Genomic DNA, 25,515 nt, shown 5'->3' on the forward strand with positions numbered 1-25,515 from the left:
TAAGAACTGCATTCCCCAAAGAGAAAAACATTGGAAGAACTCAATCTACAAATGCATCTGAACCTAATTTGTCATCGGTTTGATAGATTATTAGTGGTGTGAATAGTTTCGAACACACAGACCACTTTCATTTTAATACAATTTTGCACACAAACTAAAGCTGCTGTGTTCTGTGAAATTCCCTTTCATACTTTATGAAATTTATCAACTCAACTGATGGATTGAAAATATGTAAATTACAGACTGATTGCAGCATCTATCATCTACTAATTTTTCTGCATAATCATGTTATAATGACACAACGTAACTATTACTTATGGTTCACTTTAGAATGGTAACTATTACTTAGGATTAATTTTAGCTTTTGCAATGATAGAAAATTTTGACTTACTCAAATGTATTAAATCAATCACAGCGCCGAATTACTGTAGAATTTAATTGTAAAACTGAATAATGAAATCCCTCAGCAACAATTTATAATAAATGAACATATCACTCTAATAATCATTAGCACTTTTTGAAATACGATTATGTAGATGCTTTGTATGCCCATGTTGGCTACATTTGCTCAGTTGTTTACTATTGACATGCAAATAAAACAAACGTTGAATTGGTTTGCATCAATGTTCATAACTTGTTGGTAATAAGATATTATTCTTTTCAATTTTATACCATGTACACAGAATCCACCAAAAATAAGCACACATGAAACAGAAGCACTGAATCCAAAATTCATTCAAAGCCTGCACTTTGGGCTTACTGAAAGTAGCAAAGTGAATTTCAGCACAGTCTTCATTCTGGTTCCATCAAAACCTGTTGCATTCATTCATTCCAACACACCCTGTGTGCAGAGAAAAAAAATTAAAAGGGTAAAGAATGTACGTGTTAATTCAAATTAACCTTCAAACCGCAATGATGTATTCATAACTCAGTAAAGGAACACAAGGCGAGTGAAAGTCCAAAACTTACAAGCTCTTAGCAAGGATTCTTCTAAGTATGAAAGATTGGAAGTTCACTGACCATTAAGATGCTCCTTTACTGAATTGTTTCAATGCATCTGTAAAGGAGAAGAAAGCTCATGGGCGAAAGACAACAAATAGAAATATTTGTGTTAAATGTATCACAAATACTTCTTCATTTTGTCATATGATATTTCTAAATGTTCATGCATTTATGAGACCCTGTAAAGATATCAAGTTGGGATGCCTAATGATATCAGAATCCCTGATACACACTAAATATTGATCATTATTTATCTTGAGAAAGAACCAATGCACTGTTGCAAGTGTGTGTTCCTTCGAGCATATAGTGTAGATAAGGATCGCCACTTTTCAGGTCTAACTGGAAAGGAATTGTTGAGTAAACAAAAGGAAGTGTATTGTATTACTGCACCTATTCACAGATTACATGGATATGACCTACATTACCACAGAGACTGTCAGCAGCACATTGGCCTCATGGTTTCTTCCTATGAGCTCGTTCTTTACTCTCAGTTTCCGTCATCATCGCAATGGGTGATGTTTACATCAAGAGTGGTAGCTGGTTGAGTGGAAGGTAGATGACTCACACTGTCTTTCTGATGGTCTGAGATTTGTGCTTCTCTCTTGAACTAGATGGCCCCAAACCTTTTGTATTTCTTTCAAAGGGAACTTGAGTGATATATGTATATTCTTTAAAGCTGTCAGTCTGGTCCCTTTTATAGTAGGCAATTATTTTCCTAGCATATTTTTGCACATTATTTGTGTCTTCTTAGTGATATTTTCTGATGAATTGCATGCACCATTACTTGATTTTATTAGTGGCATTTAGTTCTCACTCCACTTGTAGATCTGTGCTGAAGTAAGTAGATTTATCAGTTAAACTTCATGAATATTCTCGGCTTTCTCTTTCCCTCTCAATGACTGAATTATTGGTGAAACTGACTTGTTCGCTCCTGAATCATGTTGCCTGGAGGCATTTTGATAGCAATGGAAAACATTTCAGACAAACCACTGAAATAACAGCTTTCTATTTTGTTTATGGTGTATGGAGGCAGGGCAGTAGGAAGGTTTAGGAAGGTTGAAGTGTGAGGGCAGTGATATGGGAGGGTACAGTATCTGAGAGGGGTGAAAGAACAAGGAGTGGGATTTAGGAGGGTTAAAACAAAATGAATTAACCAAAGAGAAAGACAAAACTGGAAAAGGGACTGTGGAGCTGCAGTCAAATAACACATGTGAGAACTCAAATAACATATAGGTCTTGGGTGGGTAGCTGTTATGAAGATACACATATCGAATAGCTAAGAGTGAATAGAGAGAACAGAATAGGAGAGAATCCAGTGCTCAAGTCAAAGGTTCTGTAATGGAATACAGTGAAAATATATATCAAACGTGTTTTGGACATGAGTGGTTCTTGAGACAAAAGATAGTACATGCAATCATTTCTGTTGTGAGTTGAGTCTGTCATATATTAGTGTGGGTGTCAGTGCATGTGGTGAAGGTTGCACAGAGTATGCAAAGCAGGTAGGCTGTGATGCTAATAAGTAAGTTGGCCTGGAGTTTGACCCTCCAGTTAATGCCCTGTTTTAATTACACATGCTGATTAAAATGTAGCCAGCAGCAGGAACCAGCATTACTAAAGGGATCAATTTTCAAGTTGTTGCCTGTTGATTTTTTTCTTGGTTGTTGCTATCATTGTACGTGTTTGGTACTATCTAGAGTTCTTCGAAGGTGCAAATGACTACAGGGATTAACACAGCAAATGATGAAGGACTTTTGGTCCTGATTTCACAAACCACTTCCTCCCAAATAAGAAACACTACAGCATGACCAGGAGAATGGGCAGATGGCACACAGATCAGGGCAAACTGCAAGAGGGTGAGGAGGACAGGGACAATTTTCAGCAACAACAGATCAACCCAGAGTATTCAGAGAGCAATTATGCATTTGCACCTCAGCAAGAATAAATGTGTGAGACACTTGCACTACACAGTGTATGTCCTCACTGAAATGTGCTACCTACTGCAGCCACCTACTGCAACCTCACAGCTGGGAGAGGATGGCATTGCCAGTAGCTGAGAAGCTGTCTATGGCCATGAATACTTCTGCATTGGGCCCCATCCAGATAGGAGTTGGAGTTCACTATCTCTGATTTTGACATTCCCTGGATGGAGTAAAAGAGACTTGTATTCCTTCTGAGCTGACTAGATTTATTTCCTCTTAACAGAGAGCAGCAGGCAGAGCAGGCACATGGCTTTATGGCTGCTGCACAAAGACTCTGAGAAATACCACAAGCAATATATTCCATTGATATCTAACTGGTACGCAGGCAAGTCATGAAGGTTAATGCTGAATAATCCGCAACCATCATAGTGCCATGATACTGTGGAAGTCCACTGTGCTGCGTGCATCTGAGTCATCACTGGTAAACCAGAGGATTGTTATTGGGTGACATGGAGATTCACTGATGGTACATAAATCATACATACATGGGAGGAGAATTAGATCAATGAAAGCCACTTTGCAACAAGACAGAAACCTCCACCCTACCCCACACACCCCTTCCCTGGTCCCCCTCCACGGCCCCATCAGGGAGCATTTTGTTCTGCAAGAGAGAGGAAAGTATATCAAGGAGTCTGGTGCAGTTGGTTTGCGTGATGTGGTTGTCGGGTTGAATAGCACTAGCATGTGCAAGTTATGAATTGTGGATATGAGGTTTGCAGTAGTGTTAGGTGTGTGAGAATGAGATTATGAATATGAGTTACAAGTCATGAATGACAGAGGTTGTTGGGAATGACAGAGTGCAGTGTGTTGAACAGGGTGTGAAACAAATGGTGCAGTCCATGGCACGTGCTGGAGGTCATTGAAATTTTTGTTTGGTCCATAGCTCCTGGGGGCATGATTTTGGCTGTGATGGCTACCTGCTCCACAGCTTCACAATTTCTGTCTGGAAGACCCAGTGGGAAAAAGTCATCATCCTCTGCATCTCCTCAACAAATGATTCTGGTGCAACAAGCTTGGAGTCTACTCTCTTCCATCTTTTTCCATGTTAAGGTAAATTCCACAATAAATTCCAGCACCTACTTTAGCCACAATACAACTTTCCCTTCAAAGCAGCAGGTTGATTTGAAGTTGTGCGGTCTAGCATTAGCTGATGTTTGTCTTTCACAACTTTGGCTCCCCTGCTGATGTGCACAGTCATTCAATAGCATGGTTAATGCTAGCTGCAAGCCACAAACATATTAATTAGTAGCTATGACAAAACTGTATACTGCCTGCATTGGAAACTATGGCTGCAAATTAATTATTTTATCCAATGTAGCTCCCACTAACTCTTATTCTTCCATGTGGAGAAGAAAGCATGAAGAATTCTCCATTATTTATTATTAACAATTTATTCTTGTACTTCTTGTACCCAATATTGATATAGAACAATACATTCATGAAACTTATGCAAAAATGTACTGTAAATATCAAGCACTGGAACTAAAAATGTTCTTCCTAATCAGAAAGAGAAAGACTAAATTGGATTCATTTAAACTAGGAATAAAAGGATGTCTTCTGCAAATGAAAAGCCTGGACAAAGATAATGCTTCGTGCATACAGGTCAGAAATTTTGACTTTGATGAAAATGTTATTAGAATGAAACAGACACTATAAACAGGTCCTGTCAAGACAAATGCTGGCGGAAACCTCTGTTATTGACTAGAGCTCAGAATGCAATCAGCATCTGTTGATTCCAAGAAACCTGGCAGAGGTGACCCTCAGTTTCAAAAACATGCATTATAATGATTAGATATCATCTGACAACTCAAATTAAAATCAACCTGCAAAATTAACAGAGCAGGAGAATGTCAGAGTAGCAGCTTCTTTTCAAACCATTTTTAACTGATATTCTTCACAGTCCTCTCTGAATGTCAGTCATACCACTCTCATATTGCCCTGCTCATCTTTTTGTATGGCATACCTGATTATTAATGACAATATTCACTGGCACAGTACCTAATGCATTCCAAAATGAATGACAAGGCAATAGATAAGTAAAGGATAGAATTTGGGATCATATGGAAACGGACAGACAAAAAGCAAAGACTAAGATGAACGTTTAGGAGGCTTCTGAAGAAATGGCAATTGGCACCAAGGCAAAGAGAGTGATGGTACAAGATATCAATGGGTAGGAACATAAAGTGTGAGTGGTTCACTGTGGAATGAAGAGCAGGCAGAAATCCAGAGTCAGAATGAACAGCATGTTGGCACCAAGGCAAAGAGAGTGATGGTACAAGATATCAATGGGTAGGAACATAAAGTGTGAGTGGTTCACTGTGGAATGAAGAGCAGGCAGAAATCCAGAGTCAGAATGAACAGCATGTTGGCACCAAGGCAAAGAGAGTGATGGTACAAGATATCAATGGGTAGGAACATAAAGTGTGAGTGGTTCACTGTGGAATGAAGAGCAGGCAGAAATCCAGAGTCAGAATGAACAGCATGTTGGCACCAAGGCAAAGAGAGTGATGGTACAAGATATCAATGGGTAGGAACATAAAGTGTGAGTGGTTCACTGTGGAATGAAGAGCAGGCAGAAATCCAGAGTCAGAATGAACAGCATGTTGGCACCAAGGCAAAGAGAGTGATGGTACAAGATATCAATGGGTAGGAACATAAAGTGTGAGTGGTTCACTGTGGAATGAAGAGCAGGCAGAAATCCAGAGTCAGAATGAACAGCATGACCAGTGAAGGGCATTGTTCAGACAAAGCAGGATTAATTTGTTGTGCAAAGGGAGCCATGTGGCTTGACATGGATGCTGTGTGCAAGAGACTCTTTATTGGAAAAAACATGAATTTTATATGAGCCAAAAGCAATGAAGAGTGGAATCTTGTAAGAATAACAGTTAAGGAACCACTCGTAGATTTATGGACTTAGGATTTCTAAATGGAGGTAAGAACACAAACAAAATGGATCTTACAAGATTCTTCACAATGGGGTAAACGCAGGATACGGAGTAAAACCAAAAACTGAGAGCAGCAAGGAGGTTGATTGAAACAGGATATGCTGATGGAATTTGAAAGGTTGACTATAATTTTCCCTACACTGAGATAAAGAAAGGTTTAGCATCAATGAGGGGTTGGGTATGAGAGAACCAAACATTCTAGAAAATCAGAGCTTAAAAATGTGTTGCTGGAAAAGCGCAGCAGGTCAGGCAGCATCAAAGGAGCAGGAGAATCGACGTTTCGGGCATAAGCCCTTCTTCAGGACTGCCTTCTTCAGGCATTTTTGTTTTCAGAGACAATGTACTCGTAACCGGGAGCACTTAAAATGTCACTAAGGCCTGGACTCTAGCTCAGAGATGAGATCTGGATTGGGAAGTGTTGGGTGTTTGGGTAATTTGTAGGAATGGGCATTAGCAAAGTCCTGCATTTTTGATTAGTGGGCTCCTTCAAGATTTTCCTGCACAGCAGCTTGAAGTACAGCGTGGAGACTTCAAGGGTAGGAGTGGGGAGTGTGGGATGTCGGGTGATGGTGATGGGAGGTTACAACCTTGTTGAAGCTGAGAATAACACTCCTGCTTCTGAAGTATTGCTCTACTTAGCACATGGATTCAGCTGTTTTCATCTTCTTTCAGCTGTCAGGTCATCCAATGTTTGTCAAAACTGGCTATAGTAAGCTAAAAATAGAATGACTACTAAACTGAAGGCAGGCAATCTCATTATAGTATATTAATGATGTGTAGGCTCTGCATGTAGGTTGGTCATTGTCTCTTGTTCTGTCTCTGTTGAAAACATAAGTGACTGAGTTTAAGGTGGGTGAAGATCCCTGTTTAAAATTTTTACATTTTAACCATTGACAGCCCTGAGTAACCAAACTGATAAATACCCTTACATCCCTACACCTTGGCATGAAGAATTCCTCTTCAAGAAATACCCAAGAGTTGTTTCCATGGATTTGTAGAAAATAAAATCAAAAATAAAATGCTCAGTAAACAAATGAGAAAGAGAATTCCATTACAGGCTGAAATGTTTTCCAGAAAATGCTTTACGAATAACAATTATGGTTTACTTCTATTTTGTTTTTGTGTTGTGTTGCAATCTAAAACTAAAGTGCATAATAAATACATCAAAAGATAAAACTCAATTACTGAAAATGAAGGCAGTCTTATCAAGAATAACATGCATTTTATTATTTTACCTTATTGGAGTCAGTGCCATCTCGATCCTGCCGGCAGATGGCAGCCTCCTCTGAAATATTCAGCTCCTCATGTCTTCTCAGTGTTGAATATGTATAAGTTTGATTACTGCAATGGTTCAAAACACATTCATAACTATGCATAATTAAATAAACTTAATACTGTAAAATGACATTCAAAAGTATGTTCGTTGCAAAAAAAATGTAATGATGAAACAACCTAGAGAGAATTGTTGAGGAAAGAGGTACTGCTGAATAATTTTGTCTTGCAGACATCAGGAATGCCAAACGTCAAATCATCACAATGATTTATAATGCTCTTCAAAGGCAAAATAAGCTCAGTAATGTCTTTCTTTTCAGCATTTTGTTTAGTCTAAAGTCAGGTGAGCATTTCCAAGAGGGATGCTGAGATACACAGAATGACATGCTGGTGTATGAGAGAGCCGAAACAAAATGCCAGATCACAGCCATGCACATGTGGGAACTGTGTAATTGTAAATATGCCATCATTCCCCTTCCTGTTCGAAGCACTCACAAATCGAGTCTTGGAACATGTTGACCCATACATTTCAATGACAGAGAAGTGCTGAAGTGTAGACTGGAATTGTGCATCCGCTTTACACAAAATCTCTGATGCAAGGGAAACACCCATTGAATTGAATTTTTCATTAGGCAATTCTACTGTGCCTGGAATGCTCCAAAAAATCCATTAAAGTCTAAGAATTCATTCACTTAAGTTTAATAGCTACCCTGGAAACGTTAGAGGATCAAAAATCTACTCTAACATCTGGGTAATTATTAAACTGACTCCTAACTGTCCTGAACTTTATTCCCCAGTCCCACTTCCACTTATAGCCCTTGACCTGGTAAGTCCACTGGACCAGGCACTTTCCACTTGCCAGTCTGATCTACCTGGACGCAAGCACCATGGCTCCTAGATCTTGCAGCCTTTGCACTGCCCTTTAACCCACTATCACCCCTCGAAGTTGTCCTGCCAACCCTAGACCTGACAGCCTTCATCCCCGAGTGAATCTCAGTCCTAGATCTCCCCTCCATCCAGCTTGAACTGAGACCCCACCTATAGCGACCTGACCCGCCCAGATCCACCTTGACCAAATTCTGGGCCAACAATGCCCCTACCTACCTGACTCTCTGGCAGAACCAAACTCACTGTTGAACCTTAACTCCTGACTTATCCTAAGTACCAATTTACTTAGCTAGCATCCAGCAAGCTATCCAATCGACACCATATGCACTTCACCCACCTGATATCATACCCAGCTCACCCACCTGACAGACTATTTTGCTCCACTGGCACTCTAGTCCCTCAACTGAATGCCGCTCTAAGCCCACACTTGCCTGACATACATACCCTTCCACAACAGCTGCCAGAGTGAAAGTAAGAGTTTCCAAGCCAGATCGGAACATCTGAGCTATTATATCTCATTAGCTACCATTGATTCAAATTAATCCAGAAATACCTTGATTTGACAAGCAAAATATTCAGATTACAGTGTGAAACTAATTCAATTTGCATTTCAACAGGAATTGCAGGGACAAATTTTACATTAAGCCTAACCATTGCTAAAGCCCTCTTTTATGCCTTCTGAAATTTCACATCCTTTCTGCCCAGAAAACCATTTGTAATGATTCTAATGCTCAGATTTCTCCAATAAGCAATTTGTCTTCATCTTTTATGCTTTTACAAGTTAAAAAATAGTGAACCACTGGAATTATTGTACATGAATCAAAATTACTGTTTGAATATTTGGAAACAGAGGTCCAGTTTGGACCAGTACACCCTCTTTCCAAGTTCTACTATATCTTTAACTTAGATATAGTAGAACTTGAATCTTTAAAGATCTTTATCAATCCCTCACTTCTGTCACCCTCCCAGTATAGCAGCTACTTCAAGAGGTCATAGCTCCAATAGGTCAGAGGGGTGCCAAAAATTCACAGTTGAGCTTTTGCAGCTGCAACTGGTGCCAGTTAAATCCTGGCAGTTGTGCTGACAAGAGTAAGGCCAAAGGCTTTAAAATGGTGAATAGAGCAGGAAATAAATTCCACCAAACAAATGTGCATGGAACGGAGAAACAAAAGAAAATATTTATTTATTTCGTGATTGCAAATCATCAAAGCCAAAAGACAGTCAATTATCATTTGATGAGTTTGATTAGTACAATATGAAAGAAATGAGAAGATATTTTAAAACAACTAGGGATATAAAAATCTCTTCTAATAAATCTTAAAAAAAAGCACACCAATGACCAGCAATTTCTTTTTAGATGGCATTATAGAGTGTAGGCAGCTGCAACGAGGCTAAATGATAATTTGATTGGGTGCCAGGGGTTATACAAACAAGTTAAAAGAACTACTTGAAACTGATCTTAGGACCAGTTTTGGACATTGAAAAACTGAACTAGAGACCTTCATATATAATATGACTTTGTTACTCAATAGACAAACTCGAATTATCAGGAGCTCACTTGGTACCTTTCCAAAATAGTTCCATTTTGATATCTCAACTCTTTTAGGTCCTGTGCATACAAGGAACAGGGTGGACAGATGCTGATTTTCTAATTCTTTGTTATGCTAAATTTATTCTACAATTCAATGTGCAAGAAAGTAATACCAATTCCTGCTCAATTTTCAGTACCTATCCTCTACGGAGATTTAGTTTAAACAAGGACCTTATCTTGTGGGAAATCAAGCATGATCAAATATAATTTCTGACTCTACTAATCCATGGCAATAAATTATGATGACAATATGTCACCTCATCACGCCACCTTTATTTCAAACTACTTAATTTCCGATATGTTGTAGATTTATTACAGGTAATGGGTTACATATTCTGCCAAAACACTAATACTGTAATTGGTGATAAATTTCACATTAAATGCCAACGAAGCAAAGTGATGTGTTAATAAATTTAAGATTTTTAAACGTCAAGAAAATTACAATCCCAAAGCACATTATTAGTTATAATGCTGCACACACATGTCTCTAAAGGTTCAGATGCACTTTTAAATTTGAATCAGATAGGCTGCAAATTTTAATATTAAAAATGATCATGCAAATTTAAGCAACAATTAAGGTCCAAAAGACTTGCCAATCAAATATATATTAGAATACATCCCATAAGAAGTATATATTTAAATTGGATGACTTGGTCTTTTCCTTGGACACCTGATTCAATCTGTAACTGTAACAGAAGGCGGCTGTTATTTAATTCTCTAATGTACCATACTCTGTCTTCAACAATAGATTTTTCATTCTACAATATTTTACCAAAATAATCCACTGAAGATAATCCAGCTTTCAAAAGAAATTATGCATTTGAAGAACAAAACTATTAAGTAGTACTGTGAAAGACTGTGAATTAGAGGAGTTAGTACAAATATGGGAAGCTGGCATTACCAAAGACCCAATGAGCCAGGTGGTACATTTTGTCCATAAATTATATAAGTTACACATCTAGACAAGCTCACAAAAGTAACCTGCATTGGTGACAATTCTGCTGTGTGATACTTTCAATCTAAAACCATAAATGTGTACGATGAACAAATTTACCATTTAATTGAATGCACCAATGTTGCACAGCCACATGGGGGCATGATGCAATCACATTTAAATACATGAGTATTTAATTCAAATGGAAGCTTCAGTGCAGATTTTTAAAAAATTCTTACCCAAAGACTGCATTAATATTTTGTACTTTTTACTGAGAACATATAAAGACATATTTTCAGGATTTTTCAGCAGTGATATTGATGCACTCCCCCATTGTCATTGTCACACTCGATCCTACTTGAGGCTTTAAGCAAAATTAACCTTTCCTCAATTAACAATACATCTACATTCTTGTGACTATCCCTTCTTATTTATATGAACAGGGATAATATAGGAGTTAATAAACTGTCTATGGCCAGCTTAATTCCTCATTCTAAAACACTAAGTGACATTACAATGTCATAGAATTGGGACCTTAATCACAGATGTCTACCCTCATGCAAACATTAAAATTTCTGGAACATTATTTAAAGAAGACCATGGTTGATATTCATCCTTCAACCAACATAACTAAAGCATCATATTGTCATTCAACTCATGTACTTTTCTGGTATCTAGTTCTGTATAAATGGACAGCATCGCTACACTTAAAAAAAGGCAGTGAAACCTTCACTTTGACACTCCAAACCACGAACGTTGATTCATAAAAGAAAATGATTCCTTTTTTTCTTTTTACGCCAACAACTTACATTTGCCAATATTAATCTGGGCGAAAAGAAACACTAAGCATGAAGCACAAAGAAAAAAAAAATGAGTCAAGGAGATACGCATTCAAGGGTTATAGTTTTATAGTTTAATCAAAGAGGTGGAATGTTTGAGGGAGAAGATTTCAGAGGAGGGAATTCAGATTTTTGAAAGCGTTGCTGCTAATCACAGAGTCAATGTTGCATACATATCGACTTAAATGAACAACTGAAAAATCCATACCTTTGAGGAAAGCAATACTTTCTAACAATGCAGCTTGCAGATAAGAAAGCCAGCAGTGCAACAATCACCACAGTTACAACAATGCTTGGATGGGGCCGGCTCTATAAATTCAATGAAAAGATAAATTATAGTAATTTTAGAAAACAGACTATTTGATCATAATTTAAATAAGAATGAAAATTCCTTTCATCTTCCTTCTATTGAGCAACCAGTCTACCTACTTCAATAATGTTTTATCTCAACTTGCATCATCAAATTTCAAAAATCACGCCACATGTTTTAATGGAGGTCAAATGGAAGACAGGAGACCAACATTCTGTTGAGTGGCAGGGTAGATCAGTTACTGAGATATGTTACTGAGATTGTGAGGCCCAATTTTATTTTTAAAGTCCGTAGGCCTGGTTTTCCAGACCTTAGGAAGCATCCAACAAACGCTTTTAACACACCTTTTAAAGCCAGAGTAGCAGTGCTTATTCCACACACCCCCAACCCTCCATAATATCATGCCCCACATTTGATCTTCCTGCAGTCTTCCTGACTCTACCATTTCCTCAACCAAATGTGCCATCAACAATCTGTGCTGCCCTGACCTTTGTCAAAACCATAATCTACACAGGATTAGGAGAGAATGATCAGGAGAGAAAGTGGACCATAGTTACAGTCTTAGAGAACGTAATTTGTTGCTTTGATAAGGGCCATTTCAGGACTGTCGCTCAGGCAGAAAAGTGATGGAAGAACTTCAAAGATGGAGTTGGACTTGGATTTGAGTTACTAGGTGATTCTGGTTTTGAAAGGAAGAACAATATCAGAGCAAATACAACTATTAAAAAAATTTATGAGGAGTAAAGGTTGGATATTTAAACAAATATTCAGCTGAATATTCAGAAGAAGGGTCAGTGGACCTGAAATATTAACTTGGCTTTCTCTCCACATATGCTGCCAGTTCTGTTGAGTTTTTCCAGCAATTTCTAATTTTGATTCTGATTTCCAGCATCTGCAGTTCTTTGGCTTTTTTTTCAATATTCTAATGTTTATTGGGTTTGGGGGTTAAGTACGTAGGATCTGGGTCCCTACTGTTTTCAGTTGTTACTTTTTCTTGCTGTATTACTGGTAGGAGAAATAACTCCACAGAGGCTGGTATCCTGTCACCAAGTCACCATTTATTTACACATGGGAAGTCCTTAACACTGATCCAGCTCCCTCAGAACCAGCTCTCTGGGTGAACAGGACCTTTGACACTCCTAGGAGAAAGTGAGGACTGCAGATGCTGGAGATCAAAGTCTAGAGTGTGGTGCTAGAAAAGCACAGCAGGTCAGGCAACTTTCGAGAAGCAGGAGAATCGATGTTTCAGGCATAAGCACTTCATCAGGAAAGCTCTGACACTCCTGTCAGCTAGTGCTCCCTGATTGGATCAAACTGACACCCACAATCAGGGAACTCATATTCTATGAGATCCACCTGGGTGACCTTGTTATAATTACTACAGTAGATCAAGTCCAGGGATATTACTTACAACAAAGGAGCTTCTCAAAGTAACCCCTATATTTCTCTCCAGGAGACATAAATGGGACTATCAACAGTATCAGAGGAAAAAAGAATGAAAAAGAGCAGACTATAAAGGGATGTTATTCATCAGTCTGAGAAAGAAACTGTCACATGGCTCTATCTCTATCTGTGGATTCATAAAATCAAGAAATATAATTTTAGAACAATTCCTTTAATGGCATTTATTTCTTTACTTTGGGAAACAGAAGGTCAGGACTCTGTATACAATTAAGTAGGCCTTTTGGTGAGCAAACAATCAGAGATGGATCCTTCAGAATAAAAGGGCAGGTGTAATAAAAATCAAACGGAGTACTTCAGTTTTGCCAACATATATAATTTCATGATAAACCTATTACTCTAGGAGTGCAACTACATAATAGGTCTTAAATATTAATCAATCCTGAACATATAGAAATCATTTTGGTCACAAAATAAATCAATCCAATGGCATCCACTTTTGGAAAAATATATTGAAAATGACTTTTAGTGACTATTTGTGCAATCTTAGAGATTACTGAATACTGCATAACATGGACATCATTATTATTTATAGCTATAAAGTAAAAAGTTAATCTGAAGCTGTTCAACATGGTTTTATCTGAATGTAATCATCTGTTTGATTTGTTGATTCAGATTTTTTAAAGAACTATTTAATTTTTTTTATTAGAAAAAAGGGAATGCTATTGTACAAACTATTTAAACTATCATTTTCTTCCTTCATGTATAAAAATTCAATTTATACAATTTCTGACTATAATGTTCCTTAGATTTTGAAAATGTTCCATTAGATTGGAAAATAGCAAATTTAACTCTGTTATTCAAAAAGCAAGGGATACAGAAAACAGAAAACTACTGACCAGTTAGCTTAACATCAATCACCTGCAAAATGTTAGAAACTATTATTACAGATGTTATGGCTGGGCACAGAGATAAATTCAAGGTGATATGGCAGAGTCAACATGATTTTGTGAAAGGAAAATCATTCTTAAATTATTGTAGTCATCTGTAGCAACATGTGGTGTGGATAAAGGGAAACCAATAGCTGTATTGTTCTTAGATTTCTAGAAGGAATAGGATAAGGTATTGCATCAAAGATTATTGTAGATAAGAAAAGTGTAAGGGAGTAGCATACTGGCATGGATAAAAGATTGGCTGACTATCAGGGAACAGAGAAGACATATAAATGGATAATTTTCTGGGTGGCAAAATGTAATGAGTGGCGTGCCAGAGGGATCAGTGCTGGAGATTCAACTTCTTACAATTTACATAAATTACGTGGATGAAAGGATAGAAGGTATCCTGTATTTGTTGATGACATAAACATCAGTAGAACATTAATTGGTGAAGGCAACATAAGGAGGCTACAAAGAGATGCAGATAGGTAAGTGAGTAGGCAAAAATCAGGTAATCTGGAGTATAATGTGGGAAAGTGTGAAATTATCCATATTGGCAAGAACAATAAAATGCAGACTATCTAAATGCTGAGAGATTGCTGAGCTCAGGTCCAGAGTGATCTGGGTGTTAAAGGGCTTGAATCACAGAAGGCTGGTGATGCACAGGTACAGTAAGTCATGAGGAAAACTAACCGAATGTAATATTTATTGTGGGGGAAGGTGGACTGTAAGCAAAACACAAGCTGGTATACTTACGTTACACAAAGAATTGGTGAGACTGCATCTGGAGTATTCTGCAACATATACAGAATTGATCTCCTTATTTAAAAGATATAACTGTGTTGGAAATACTTCACTGAAGGCTTACTGTATAGATAGGCTGCCTTATGAGAAAAGGATGATAGCTTAGGGATTGTACCCTCTGGAGTTTACAAGAGTAAAAGATGACTTGATTGAAATATATAAGATTCTTATGGGTCTTGATAAGGTGCATGTGCAAAGGATGTTTCCTTCTGTGGGAGAATTTTGAACCAGGGGTCACAGCAAAAATAAGGGGCTGTTCATTGAAAACAGAGCTGCAGAGTTTTTCTTTCCCCTCATAGGAGGATTGCAATGATTGCCATGATCTTACTGAAGAGCAGAGCAGGCTTGAGGGGCTGAATGGCGTATTCCTGCTTCAACATCCATAAACAAGGATGACCGCTGGCTGAGTCCTGAAAATAACTGTCAGACTCAGCATCTGGCAGGTGGCCTGAGAACCCAAATGAGGGAAAAACCTCCTTGACTTTGGCCTCACCAATCTACCTGTCGTAGGTGCAACTTTACCTAAACGTATTGGGAGGAGAAAACACTGCACTGTCCATGTAGAGATAAAGTCCAGTCTTCATTATGAGGTACTCACCACCTTATTCTGACACCAACACCATGTTAAATGGGATAGATTCAGAGCAGATCTAGCTGTTTAAAACGCAGCATCCATGAGCTGCTGTGGAAAATCAGCAGAACTGCATTCAGACGCAATCTGTAATCGCATGGTCTGACATATTCCCCCACTCTACCATTACTATCAGGGACCAACCTGGTTCATTGAGGGTGGTATGAGGTTTGCCAGGAGCAACACCAGGCATACCTGAAATTAAGGTGCTAAATTGGTGCAGCCACAACATGCATGGCCAAACATTGGGAACTAGCATGTGATAGTCAGAAGTAAGCAAATCCATCGCCAACAGATCTAAGCTCAGCAGTCCTATCACATTACATGGTCAATATTGGCAGACAATTGAATGACAAAAAGGAGGAAGATGAACATTTTCAATAAAAGGGGAACCCAGCACGTAATGCAAAAGACATGGGTGAAACGTGTGATACCACCTTTAGCCAGAAACGCCAAGTGGGTGACCCATCTTGGCCTTTGTCTGATGAGGTCCCCAGCATCACAGATGTCAGTCCTCAGCCAAATCAATTAACTCTATGAGATATCACGAAACAGCACTAGATATAGCAAATGCTATGTGCAGTGACACTGTGGCTGTCTGAAGACACTGTGCTCCAGAATTTGTTATAGCCCTCACCAACCTGCATCAGTACAGCTACAACACTGGCATCTACTTGACAATATGGGAAACTGCCCAGCTATCCCCAAAAATATCAAGACAAATGCAAACCAGCCAATTATGCCCTATCAGTCTGCTCTTGATCTTCAGTAAAGTGATGGAAGAGGTTAACAAAAACAATCAAGGAGCCCTAGCTCCTTAAAGAATTAAAGAGACCTAGCTCCTGGGAATTAGGGGAGAACCTTTCCACTTACTGAAGATGTGCCTAGCACAAAGAACTTGACGTAGTTAATGGAGGCAAATGATCTTAGCCTGAAGACATCACTGCAATTCCTCAGGGTACAAGTTATTTTCCAATCAACCTGTTCAGACATATCATGACAAACCTCCGGAGCAGGTGGGACTTGAACCAGGCCTCCTGGCCCAGAGGTAGGAACACAACAATGCACCACAAGCACCCTAATTTCTCAGGGTATTTTCCTGGGTCCAACTAACTTCAGCCACTCATCAATAACCTTCCTTCTAGCATAAGATCAGGGATGGGCTTCTTTGTTGAATTTTAATGCCATCCAACTCCTCAGATACTAAAGATATCCATATCTGCATGCAGCAAGATGTAGATAATATTCAGATTTGGATGGCAAATAGCACCAGGGTCATCAAGAATCAACCCATCTCCTTCTAATGGCATTGCTATCACTGAATTCCACACCTCCCCAACCCGTCAGCACCACTGACCAAAAACACAACTGAACAAGCCTTATAACGTCTTTGACTAGAAGAATAGGTCAGTAGTTGGGAGATTTGGGGGAGTTAACCCAACTCTTGATTTCCCAGAGCCTGTACTGCATCAACAGGGTATGAGCCAGGCAAGTGACGGAATACGTTTCACCTTGCCTGGATGAGTGCAACCTCAGCATCACTCAAGAAGCTTAACATCATCAGGGACAAAACAACTTGCTTGATTGACACCCTCTCTGTTATCTTAAATATTCACTCCCACTACTATGAACACAGTGGCACCATTGACAGTACCCACAGCAGCAACTTGCTGTGCTTCAACAAAATCTTTGTCAAGTCTGTGGCCTCTACTATCTAGAAAGAAAAGAGGTGCATGGAAATAATATCTTTGTAAGACTTTACAAATCATGCCTTCCAGGAACTATGTCATCATTTGTTCACTGCTGCTGGGTTAAAATCCTGGAACTCTCTTACTAGTGATGTGACATCAGCGTCTACTCAAGCGCAATTAGAGATGAACAACATATGCTAGCCTAACCATTGACATTCACATCCCATATACAAATATAAGAAGACACCATATTTTCTGTACAAATTCTGCAGTTCTTCAATTATTGTCACCGAAAACAGACAGTAATTATTATAGATCCACTTCCAATTGAAATCAAGGCTGGATACAACTTTCTAGCATTTAAACCAGTTTTCATGTATCTGTCACTTGGACTTAAAGATAATTATCGAGCTTGTCTGGCTGCAGTTGATTTATTGCTCCCAAGATAAGATTTAAACATGCAGTTGTTAGAAATATATTACTACTGCAAAGATTAAACACCAAGATCTGTCAGTGTCGATTCTGCACCTGGAATTTTCATTTTTAATATAGCTACATTATTTAACTCTTTACAAGTCTCTCAAAATTTAGAATACTCCTTTTCTGTTTAGCTATTGTTTAATCTCACTAAAGTTGCACTACAATAAATGTTTCGGTATTTCCTTAGCTTATTAATCAATATTATATCAGCTTATATGTGGATTGGTGGACACATATCTCAAAGCCATTTAAAGCCTACTCAGACGAGTTAACATGTTATTACTTAAGAATTTACTAGGATGTTGCCTGGTATGGAGGGAAGGTCTTACGAGAGAAGGCTAAGGGACTTGAGGCTGTTTTCGTTGGAGAGAAGAGGATTGAGAGGTGACTAAATAGAGACATATAAGATAATCAGAGGGTTAGATAGGGTAGACAGGGAGAGCCTTTTTCTAAGTATGGTGACGGCGAGACGAGGAGGCATAGCTTTAAATTGAGGGGTGATAGATATAGGACAGATGGCAGAGGTAGTCTCTTTACTCAGAGAGTAGTAAGGGTATGGAATGCTTTGCCTGCAGCGGTAGTAGATTTGCCAACTTTAAGTACATTTAAGTTATCATTGGACAAGCATATGGAAGTACATGGAATAGTGTAGGTTAGATGGGCTTCAGATTGGTATGACAGGTCGGCGCAACATCGAGGGCTGAAGGGCCTGTACTGACTGCGCTGTAATGTTCTAAAAAAAATAATTTTTGCTACCCTCAAATTCTACTTCAGACACATTCAAGCACAGAATGTAACAATGAGTCAGCCTGAACTCAGATCAACACAGAGGTGAAACAACAAAGATGCTGAAACTTAAAAAAGGACAGCTTAAAATAATTACAAATGAAAGCTTGTTTCATGTGATACATGAATGATGTATGATTCAATCATATATTCACTTCAATCCTCTCACTGGAGAAAATTAATCACCACATAGAGAGGCAACATTTGATTTAGTGATAGTCAGCATGGCTTTGCTGGTGGAATGTTTTGAGGAGATAACTAAGTTTGTGCAAGAGGGTAGGGCAGTTGATATAGTTTATATGGATTTCAGTGCAGCCTTTGACAAGGTCCACATGGTAAACTGAAAAAGGAGGTAAATGCTCCTGGGATCCAGGGTAATTAGGAAAGATGGATGAACATTGGTTTAGTAACAGTAGACAGAGGCTGGAGGTCAGTGTGCAGTGGAGTACCACATGAATCAGTGTTGTTTATTGTTTGCGATATTCATAAATGGTGTACATGAGAATGTTATAGAATTGATAAGTAATTTTACAGATGGCACAGAGATTGGCCAGCAGTTGACATTGGAAAGGAACATGTTAGGTTACAGAAAGGCATAAACAGATTAGTCAGATGGGCAGATCAATAGCAGATGGAATTTAACTCTGATAAATGCCAGATGATGCACTTTGGAAGAAGGAACAAGACAAGAGAGCATTCAATGAATAGCAAGACACTAGGAAACCCAAAGGAACAGAGGGATCTTGGAATGCTTGTCCACAGATCCCTGAAGGAGGCAGGACTGGTTAATAGGATAGTTAAGAAGGCATATGGGACATTTGTCTTTATCAGTTGAGACATAGATTATAAGAGAAGTGAAATTATGTTGGGGGTGCATAGAAGTTTGGCTAGGCCACATCTGGAGTAATGTGTGCAGTTCTGGTCACCGCCCTACAGGAAGGATGTAATTACACTGGAGGGAGTGAAAACAAGATTCACCAGGATGTTGCCTGGGATGGAGCATTTCAGTGATGATGAGAGGCTGGATATATTTGAGTTGTTTTCTTTGGACCAGAAAAGATTGAGAGGGGATCTGCTAGAGGTGTATATGATTACAAGTGACATGACAGTATGAATAGAAAGTAGTTGTTCCTTTCAGTAAAAGTCAATAATAAGGGGTTTTAAAGTGATTTTAAAGTGAAAGGCAGAAGGTTTAGAGAAGATTTGAGGAAATTTACTTTTATTTCCAGAGGATGAAGGGGTCTGGGAGGGCAGTTGAAGTGGGAAACATCACAAATTTAAAAAGTATATGGATGAGCACTCAAGTGTCATAATATACAAGGTTATGGGCCTGGTATGGGAAAGTGGGATTAACATAAGTAGTAATATATTTTGGGCAGTTGACTTGATGGGTTAAAGAACCTCTTCCGTACTATATAATTCTGCGATTGCTGTACATTTGGACCAGATTGTGCTGGAGCAAGTCTCATTAAAGTTTTTTCCTGAACCTTTCAACTTGAAATTTTCTTGTCCCCAAACATTTTGAGAGCATGAGCTGCTAGCAGTATAGTGAAGGTAACAGCATAAGAGTCAAATACATTCTAGAGACAGAGAAAAATAAAGGGAAATACTGAATAGATGAAGAGTCAGAATGGTAAAGCTAAACAAATTAAGTTAAGAATTTGACATTTTCTGAGAACAATTTACCACGTAAAGGAATGAGATGCCAGAGCTTAGATTGTTCAGTTTCTTGGCCAGAATGGGTGAACATGGCATTAACAATTCTCACGTAGTTAAAATGCATTTATGTAGATAATTATTAGAAAAAGCTATCTGTGGCAAGTTTCACAGACAATTAACAAACAAGTCCAGAAATCTTTTAAAAATAATTGTGAGACTAATGGTGAGATAATGATGGTACAAAACATAAAGTGCAGGGACATAAAAGCAAGTTTTAGAGATTGAGAACTCATGGCTTAGCTCCTAATTCCTTGAACCTGTTGGCCAATTTGTATATTAATCACTGTATCATTGTAATGTGCAATTATCTTTACAATCAAAACTGAATATCTGATTTGTTGCTATGTTTGCTATGGCATATTCAAATTGGGAGATCACAACAGTAGGTTTGATGAACTGGATTTCAAGATTTACAGTGTACAAAACCATTCTTAACATTGGAAGAGAAACAAAGCCTATTTTGTCTTAGTAGGTCAAACATACAGGGCTATACCATTTTGTGACACCAAAATGAAGTTATTAGAGATTTTATTTGAATATTTTATGAGCCAACCAATGTTGTAAAAAATCAGCAGTCACAGTAGTGGTTAAAAATATTCATAGCCATGAAAGATAAAAATACTGAAAACTACTGCAGGGCTTGTTACATTATTCATTGAATGCATGAGATTATTAAGATTTCCAAATGCATGCTTTAGATGGTTAGTCGTCAAATAGATCAGGGAAGATATCAGCAGAGTAGGCAATGTATTTTCTCACAATGTTAAATTACAGGTGTTGCCATGATGGACTGCAAATGAAACATTGTGTGAGTGTGCACCCAAAAGGTCATATTTATTTATCATTGAACAGCGAGGTGATGTGAAACATTTCAAAAGTAAGGTTTATTCTGCATTGGTGAGGAACAAAGGAACACTGGCCAAATCCTGCTCCTTTTGGCTGTCTAAGCCTGCTCTACCATTCAACAGGATCACAGTGAATCTGGTTATTGTCTCAACCCTATTTTCCTGTCTGTCCCTACATTGCCCTCAACTCATTTGTTTGTTAAAAATCTAACTAACTTTTCCTTAAATAAATTTAATTATACAGAATCCAGTACTCTCTGGGGAAGAGAATTCCACAGTTTAACAACCGTCACACAGAAATATTCTCCAAATCCGCATTTTATGAGGGAGACTTCTTATTCTTTAATTGTGCCTCTGGTCTCCCCCACAGAGGAAATAACCTTTCTGTATCTACTCTACCAATTGCTCTCAGGATTTTACGTGATTGCTTCTCATTTTTTGATACTCCCAACAGATACATGCCCACTCTAAACCCAACATCCTCATCTCAGCAATGATTTGAGTGAATATTGACCATCTTACACTGACCAGTGAGAGTCAGTTTTGTTAATCATCTCCTTTTTGGCTTTTCCTCTGCACAATCTTTAAGTTTCTAAAAATAAGTAACCCGCCTGACAGCAAAAAAAGCTAACACTGTGAATGTACCACAGTATTTAGCGGTGGAATATATTCCATATGGTCAAGGGACAATGTATGTCAAAATTGTGTCATCAACAAGAAATGCATTCTCAAGACACTTTTCAGCTGAAGATTAAAAAACTGTTTGCGATTAATCGAAGAAACTAGGAGAAATCCCTGTCAGCTCAGGTAAAGTGGCCTTTAAAGTTGGAAGAAATCTAGCCAGGCAGATGTGTTTGGAAAGAGATGAAGTGTCTGCAGCAGAGAAAAGGGCAAATAAGTACAATGTACAATGGACCAAAGTTGTGATGACGCTGTTCCTTTAACAAGGTTATGCTGACCTTGGCAATTTTTTTCAGAGAGGTTGTAAAAGACACAGACTACGAAAAGTCTGGGATTAAAGTTAACAGATATTGCCTCAGGCAAAGCACTTTTAAGTTAAAAAAAACGCTTGTACAATGAAAAGGGGAGGGCCAGTTCTCCCAGCTCAGTTTTTCTCTGGTTTGGTTTGGTTAGGAAGCAGTGTGGAAAAGCTGCTGGACCCCAAAGAAGCAGGCTGCTCCTTCTCTCTCTCTCTCTCTGACTTCTCTCCTGTAAAACCCTATGTTTGATTTACCCTTTGTACCGAGGTATGTTTACGGGGATTATTGCAAGTATTTGGAACAGCATCATTAAACTGGGATACTTTGTTGGGTTTTTGGATTGGTTACGTTATTCTGTACTCTATTCTCATTTGATTGTGTTTCAGGGGAATCCAAAGAGTTTTTACAAATACATTAAGGACAAAAGGGTAACGAGGGGAGAGAATAGGGCCCCTCAAAGATCAGCAAGGCGGCCTTTGTGTGGAGCCCCAGAAAATGGGGGAGATACTAAATGAGTATTTTGCAACAGTATTTACTGTGGAAAAGGATATGGAAGATATAGACTGTAGGGAAATAGATGATGACATCTTGCAAAATGTCCAAATTACAAAGGAGGAAGTGCTGGATGTCTTGAAACAGGTAAAGGTGAAAAATCCCCAGGACCTGATCAGGTGTACCTGAGAACTCTGTGGGAAGCTAGAGAAGTGATTGCTGGGCGTCTTGTTGAGATATTTGTATCATCGATAGTCACAGGTAAGGTGCCGGAAGACTGGAAATTGGCTAATGTGGTGGCACTGCTGAAGAAGGGCGGTAAAGACAAACCAGGGAACTATAGACCAGTGAGCCTGACGTCAGTGGTGGGCAAGTTGTTGGAGGGAATCCTGAGGAACAGGACATACATGTATTTGGAAAGGCAAGGACTGATTAGGGATAGTCAACATGGCTTTGTGCGTGGGAAATCATATCTCACAAACTTGATTGAGTTTTTTTGAGTAAATAACAAAGAGGATTGATGAGGGCAGAGCGGTAGATGTGATTTATATGGACTTCAGTAAGGCGTTCGACAAGGTTCACCATGGGAGACTGATTAGCAAGGTCAGGTCTCATGGAATACAGGGAAAACTAGCCATTTGGATACAGAGCTGGCTCAAAAGTAGAAGACAGAGGGGGTGGCAGAGGGTTGTTTTTCAGACTGAAGGCCTGTGACCAGTGGAGTGCCACAAGGATTGGTGCTGGGTCCTCTACTTTTTGTCATTTACATAAATGATTTGGATGCGAGCATAAGAGGTACAGTTAGTAAGTTTGCAGATGACACCAAAATTGGAGGTGTAGTGGACAGCGAAGAGGGTTACCTCAGATTACAACAGGATCTTGACCAGATGGGCCAATGAGCTGAGAAGTGGCAGATGGAGTTTGATTCAGATAAATGCAAGATGCTGCATTTTGGGAAAGCAAATCTTAGCAGGACTTATACATTTAATAGTAAGGTCCTAGGGAGTGTTGTTGAACAAAGAGACCTTGGAGTGCAGGTTCATAGCTCCTTGAAAGTGGAGTTGCAGGTCGATAGGATAGTGAAGAAGGCATTTGGTGTGCTTTCCTTTATTGGTCAGAGTATTGAGTACAGGAGTTGGGAGATCATGTTGCAACTGTGCAGGACATTGGTTAGGCCACTGTTGGAATATCGCATGCAATTCTGATCTCCTTCCTATCGGAAAAATGTTGTGAAACTTGAAAGGATTCTGAGAAGATTTACAAGGATGTTGCCAGGGTTGGAGGATTTGAGCTATAGGGAGAGGCTGAACAGGCTGGGGCTGTTTTCCCTGGAGTGTCGGAGGCTGAGGGGTGACCTTATAGAGGTTTACAAAATTATGAGGGGCATGGATAGGGTAAATAGGCAAAGTCTTTTCCCTGGGGTTAGGGAGTCCAGAACTAGAGGGCATAGGTTTAGGGTGAGAGGGGAAAGATATAAAAGAGACCTAAGTGGCAACTTTTTCATGCAGAGAGTGGTACGTGTATGGAATGAGCTGCCAGTGGAAGTGGTGGAGGCTGATACAATTGCAACATTTAAGAGGCATTTAGATGGGTATATGAATCGGATGTGTTTGGAGGGATATGGGCCGGGTGCTGGCAGGTGGGACTAGATTGGGTGGGATATTTGGTCGGCATGGACGAGTTGGACTGAAGGGTCTGCTTCCATGCTGTACATCTCTATGACTCTACGACTCATTCTGTAATCTTGCAAATAAATTCTGTTTTGTTTAAAATTATGTGATTTGACCAACTACATCCCTCCTGGGATATCTGCACCACATCTGCTTAAAACAACTAGCAGAGTTAGGGTCTGGGCTACCTTCTTGAAATGTTTTGAGGGAGTCTGGCCTGGTCCATAACATTGTCGCAAAGTGTGTTGGCAATTGCAGAATTAACATAAGGAAAGAGTTCTGAGCCAAAGCACAGAAGGAAATAGGGAACCAGCATAATTATGGGGATTGCTGAGTGCATAGCAGGATAAAAGCGACAGTGTATATGGAGTGAAGCTCAGTCAGGACTGCAACAAGAATGATTTTTTCAAAAAAATCAAATATGAAGCTGATAAATGCATGACAATGGATTTCAGTAATGGCAAAGTTGAGCCACAGATAGAGGTAGGCAAAAGTTTGGAGCCAGAAGTACAGCCTTGAGCTGGATGCTTGAGTTTGAATCTGAACTCAGGGTTGAAGGCTGTATGCCATCAAATTTAATAAGTATTCGAGAAGGAGGAAACATGGGAGTCTATCACATGCTAGAACACGAGGCACTGGTTTTTCTACAATTGAATTGCAGAATTCTTTTGATTCTTTAGACAGGCAGTAAGTGATTGTCAGAGTTAAACCATCACACAAGGATAGCCAGGGGATTGGGAGAAATTTAGATCAATGTATTTTAGGAAATGCATAACTTCTCTGAATTTAAAATCTTCTTGAAATTCTTTTTTGTTCAGTGATTACTGAATATCAAAATCTGCAGCGTTTGTTTTTAAGGTTCTCTAACTATATTCGTTATACTATGTAACACCTGCAATTCCACCTCCTTTCGTTCCCCTCTTGCGAGATTTAGTTTGTATGTTCGCGATTTGCTTGGATCAATAGTGGAAACAATTCACAGCAGGAGCACACTGAACTAACAACAATTAATGAGCAGCTACCACCATCTGTAGGAGCTTGGAACTTGAGCCAGTGCAGCCTGTTCGAGCCTGCAGGGTATCTGGGCTTGGGACTATCCATTCACCTGAATCGCTGAGATCAGTGGGACGCCAGCGTTCCCTATTGAGGGGGAGATCTGCGCTGCCCTTTTACCAACTCTTTTTGCCACCTCGGCCTCGCTGTTTAAGTAAGAAGCCGGCGTCGCCTCTTTAGCACCGATGCCTGTAATAAGGAGCCACGTTGCTGCGTAGACTAAATTTAACAGCAAAGCGCCGCACACTCGCTGCGCCATGTTCCTCCT

At 39.1% G+C, this 25,515-nt stretch overlaps 1 protein-coding gene across 1 annotated transcript; it reads right to left on the minus strand.

The window, feature by feature from the left end:
- Window positions 1-579: 579 nt before the first annotated feature.
- Window positions 580-25,515, minus strand: LOC148147957 (uncharacterized). Its single transcript, XM_087994391.1, has 4 exons — window positions 25,300-25,515; window positions 11,659-11,759; window positions 7,162-7,267; window positions 580-841 (listed from the first exon to the last, which is right to left on the minus strand). The coding sequence occupies exons 1-4, from the start codon at window positions 25,504-25,506 to the stop codon at window positions 827-829; spliced, it is 429 nt and encodes a 142-aa protein (XP_087850517.1). The 5' UTR covers window positions 25,507-25,515; the 3' UTR covers window positions 580-826.

This window comes from Chiloscyllium plagiosum, unplaced genomic scaffold, assembly GCF_037043375.1.
Source record: "Chiloscyllium plagiosum isolate Xiang-an unplaced genomic scaffold, Cpla_swu_hap1 HiC_scaffold_14, whole genome shotgun sequence".
Classification (NCBI taxonomy): domain Eukaryota; kingdom Metazoa; phylum Chordata; class Chondrichthyes; order Orectolobiformes; family Hemiscylliidae; genus Chiloscyllium; species Chiloscyllium plagiosum.

Bases quoted from the DNA above. Each gene is read 5' to 3' on its own strand.
- LOC148147957 (XM_087994391.1), bottom strand. From the start codon at position 25,506: ATGGCGCAGCGAGTGTGCGGCGCTTTGCTGTTAAATTTAGTCTACGCA. The intron at 11,760-25,299 runs GTGAATGGATAG...TTGAATTTATAG, and splicing joins CACTGATCTCAGCGATTCAG to AGCCGGCCCCATCCAAGCAT. The intron at 7,268-11,658 runs GTATGGATTTTT...GAACCATTGCAG, and splicing joins AAGTATTGCTTTCCTCAAAG to TAATCAAACTTATACATATT.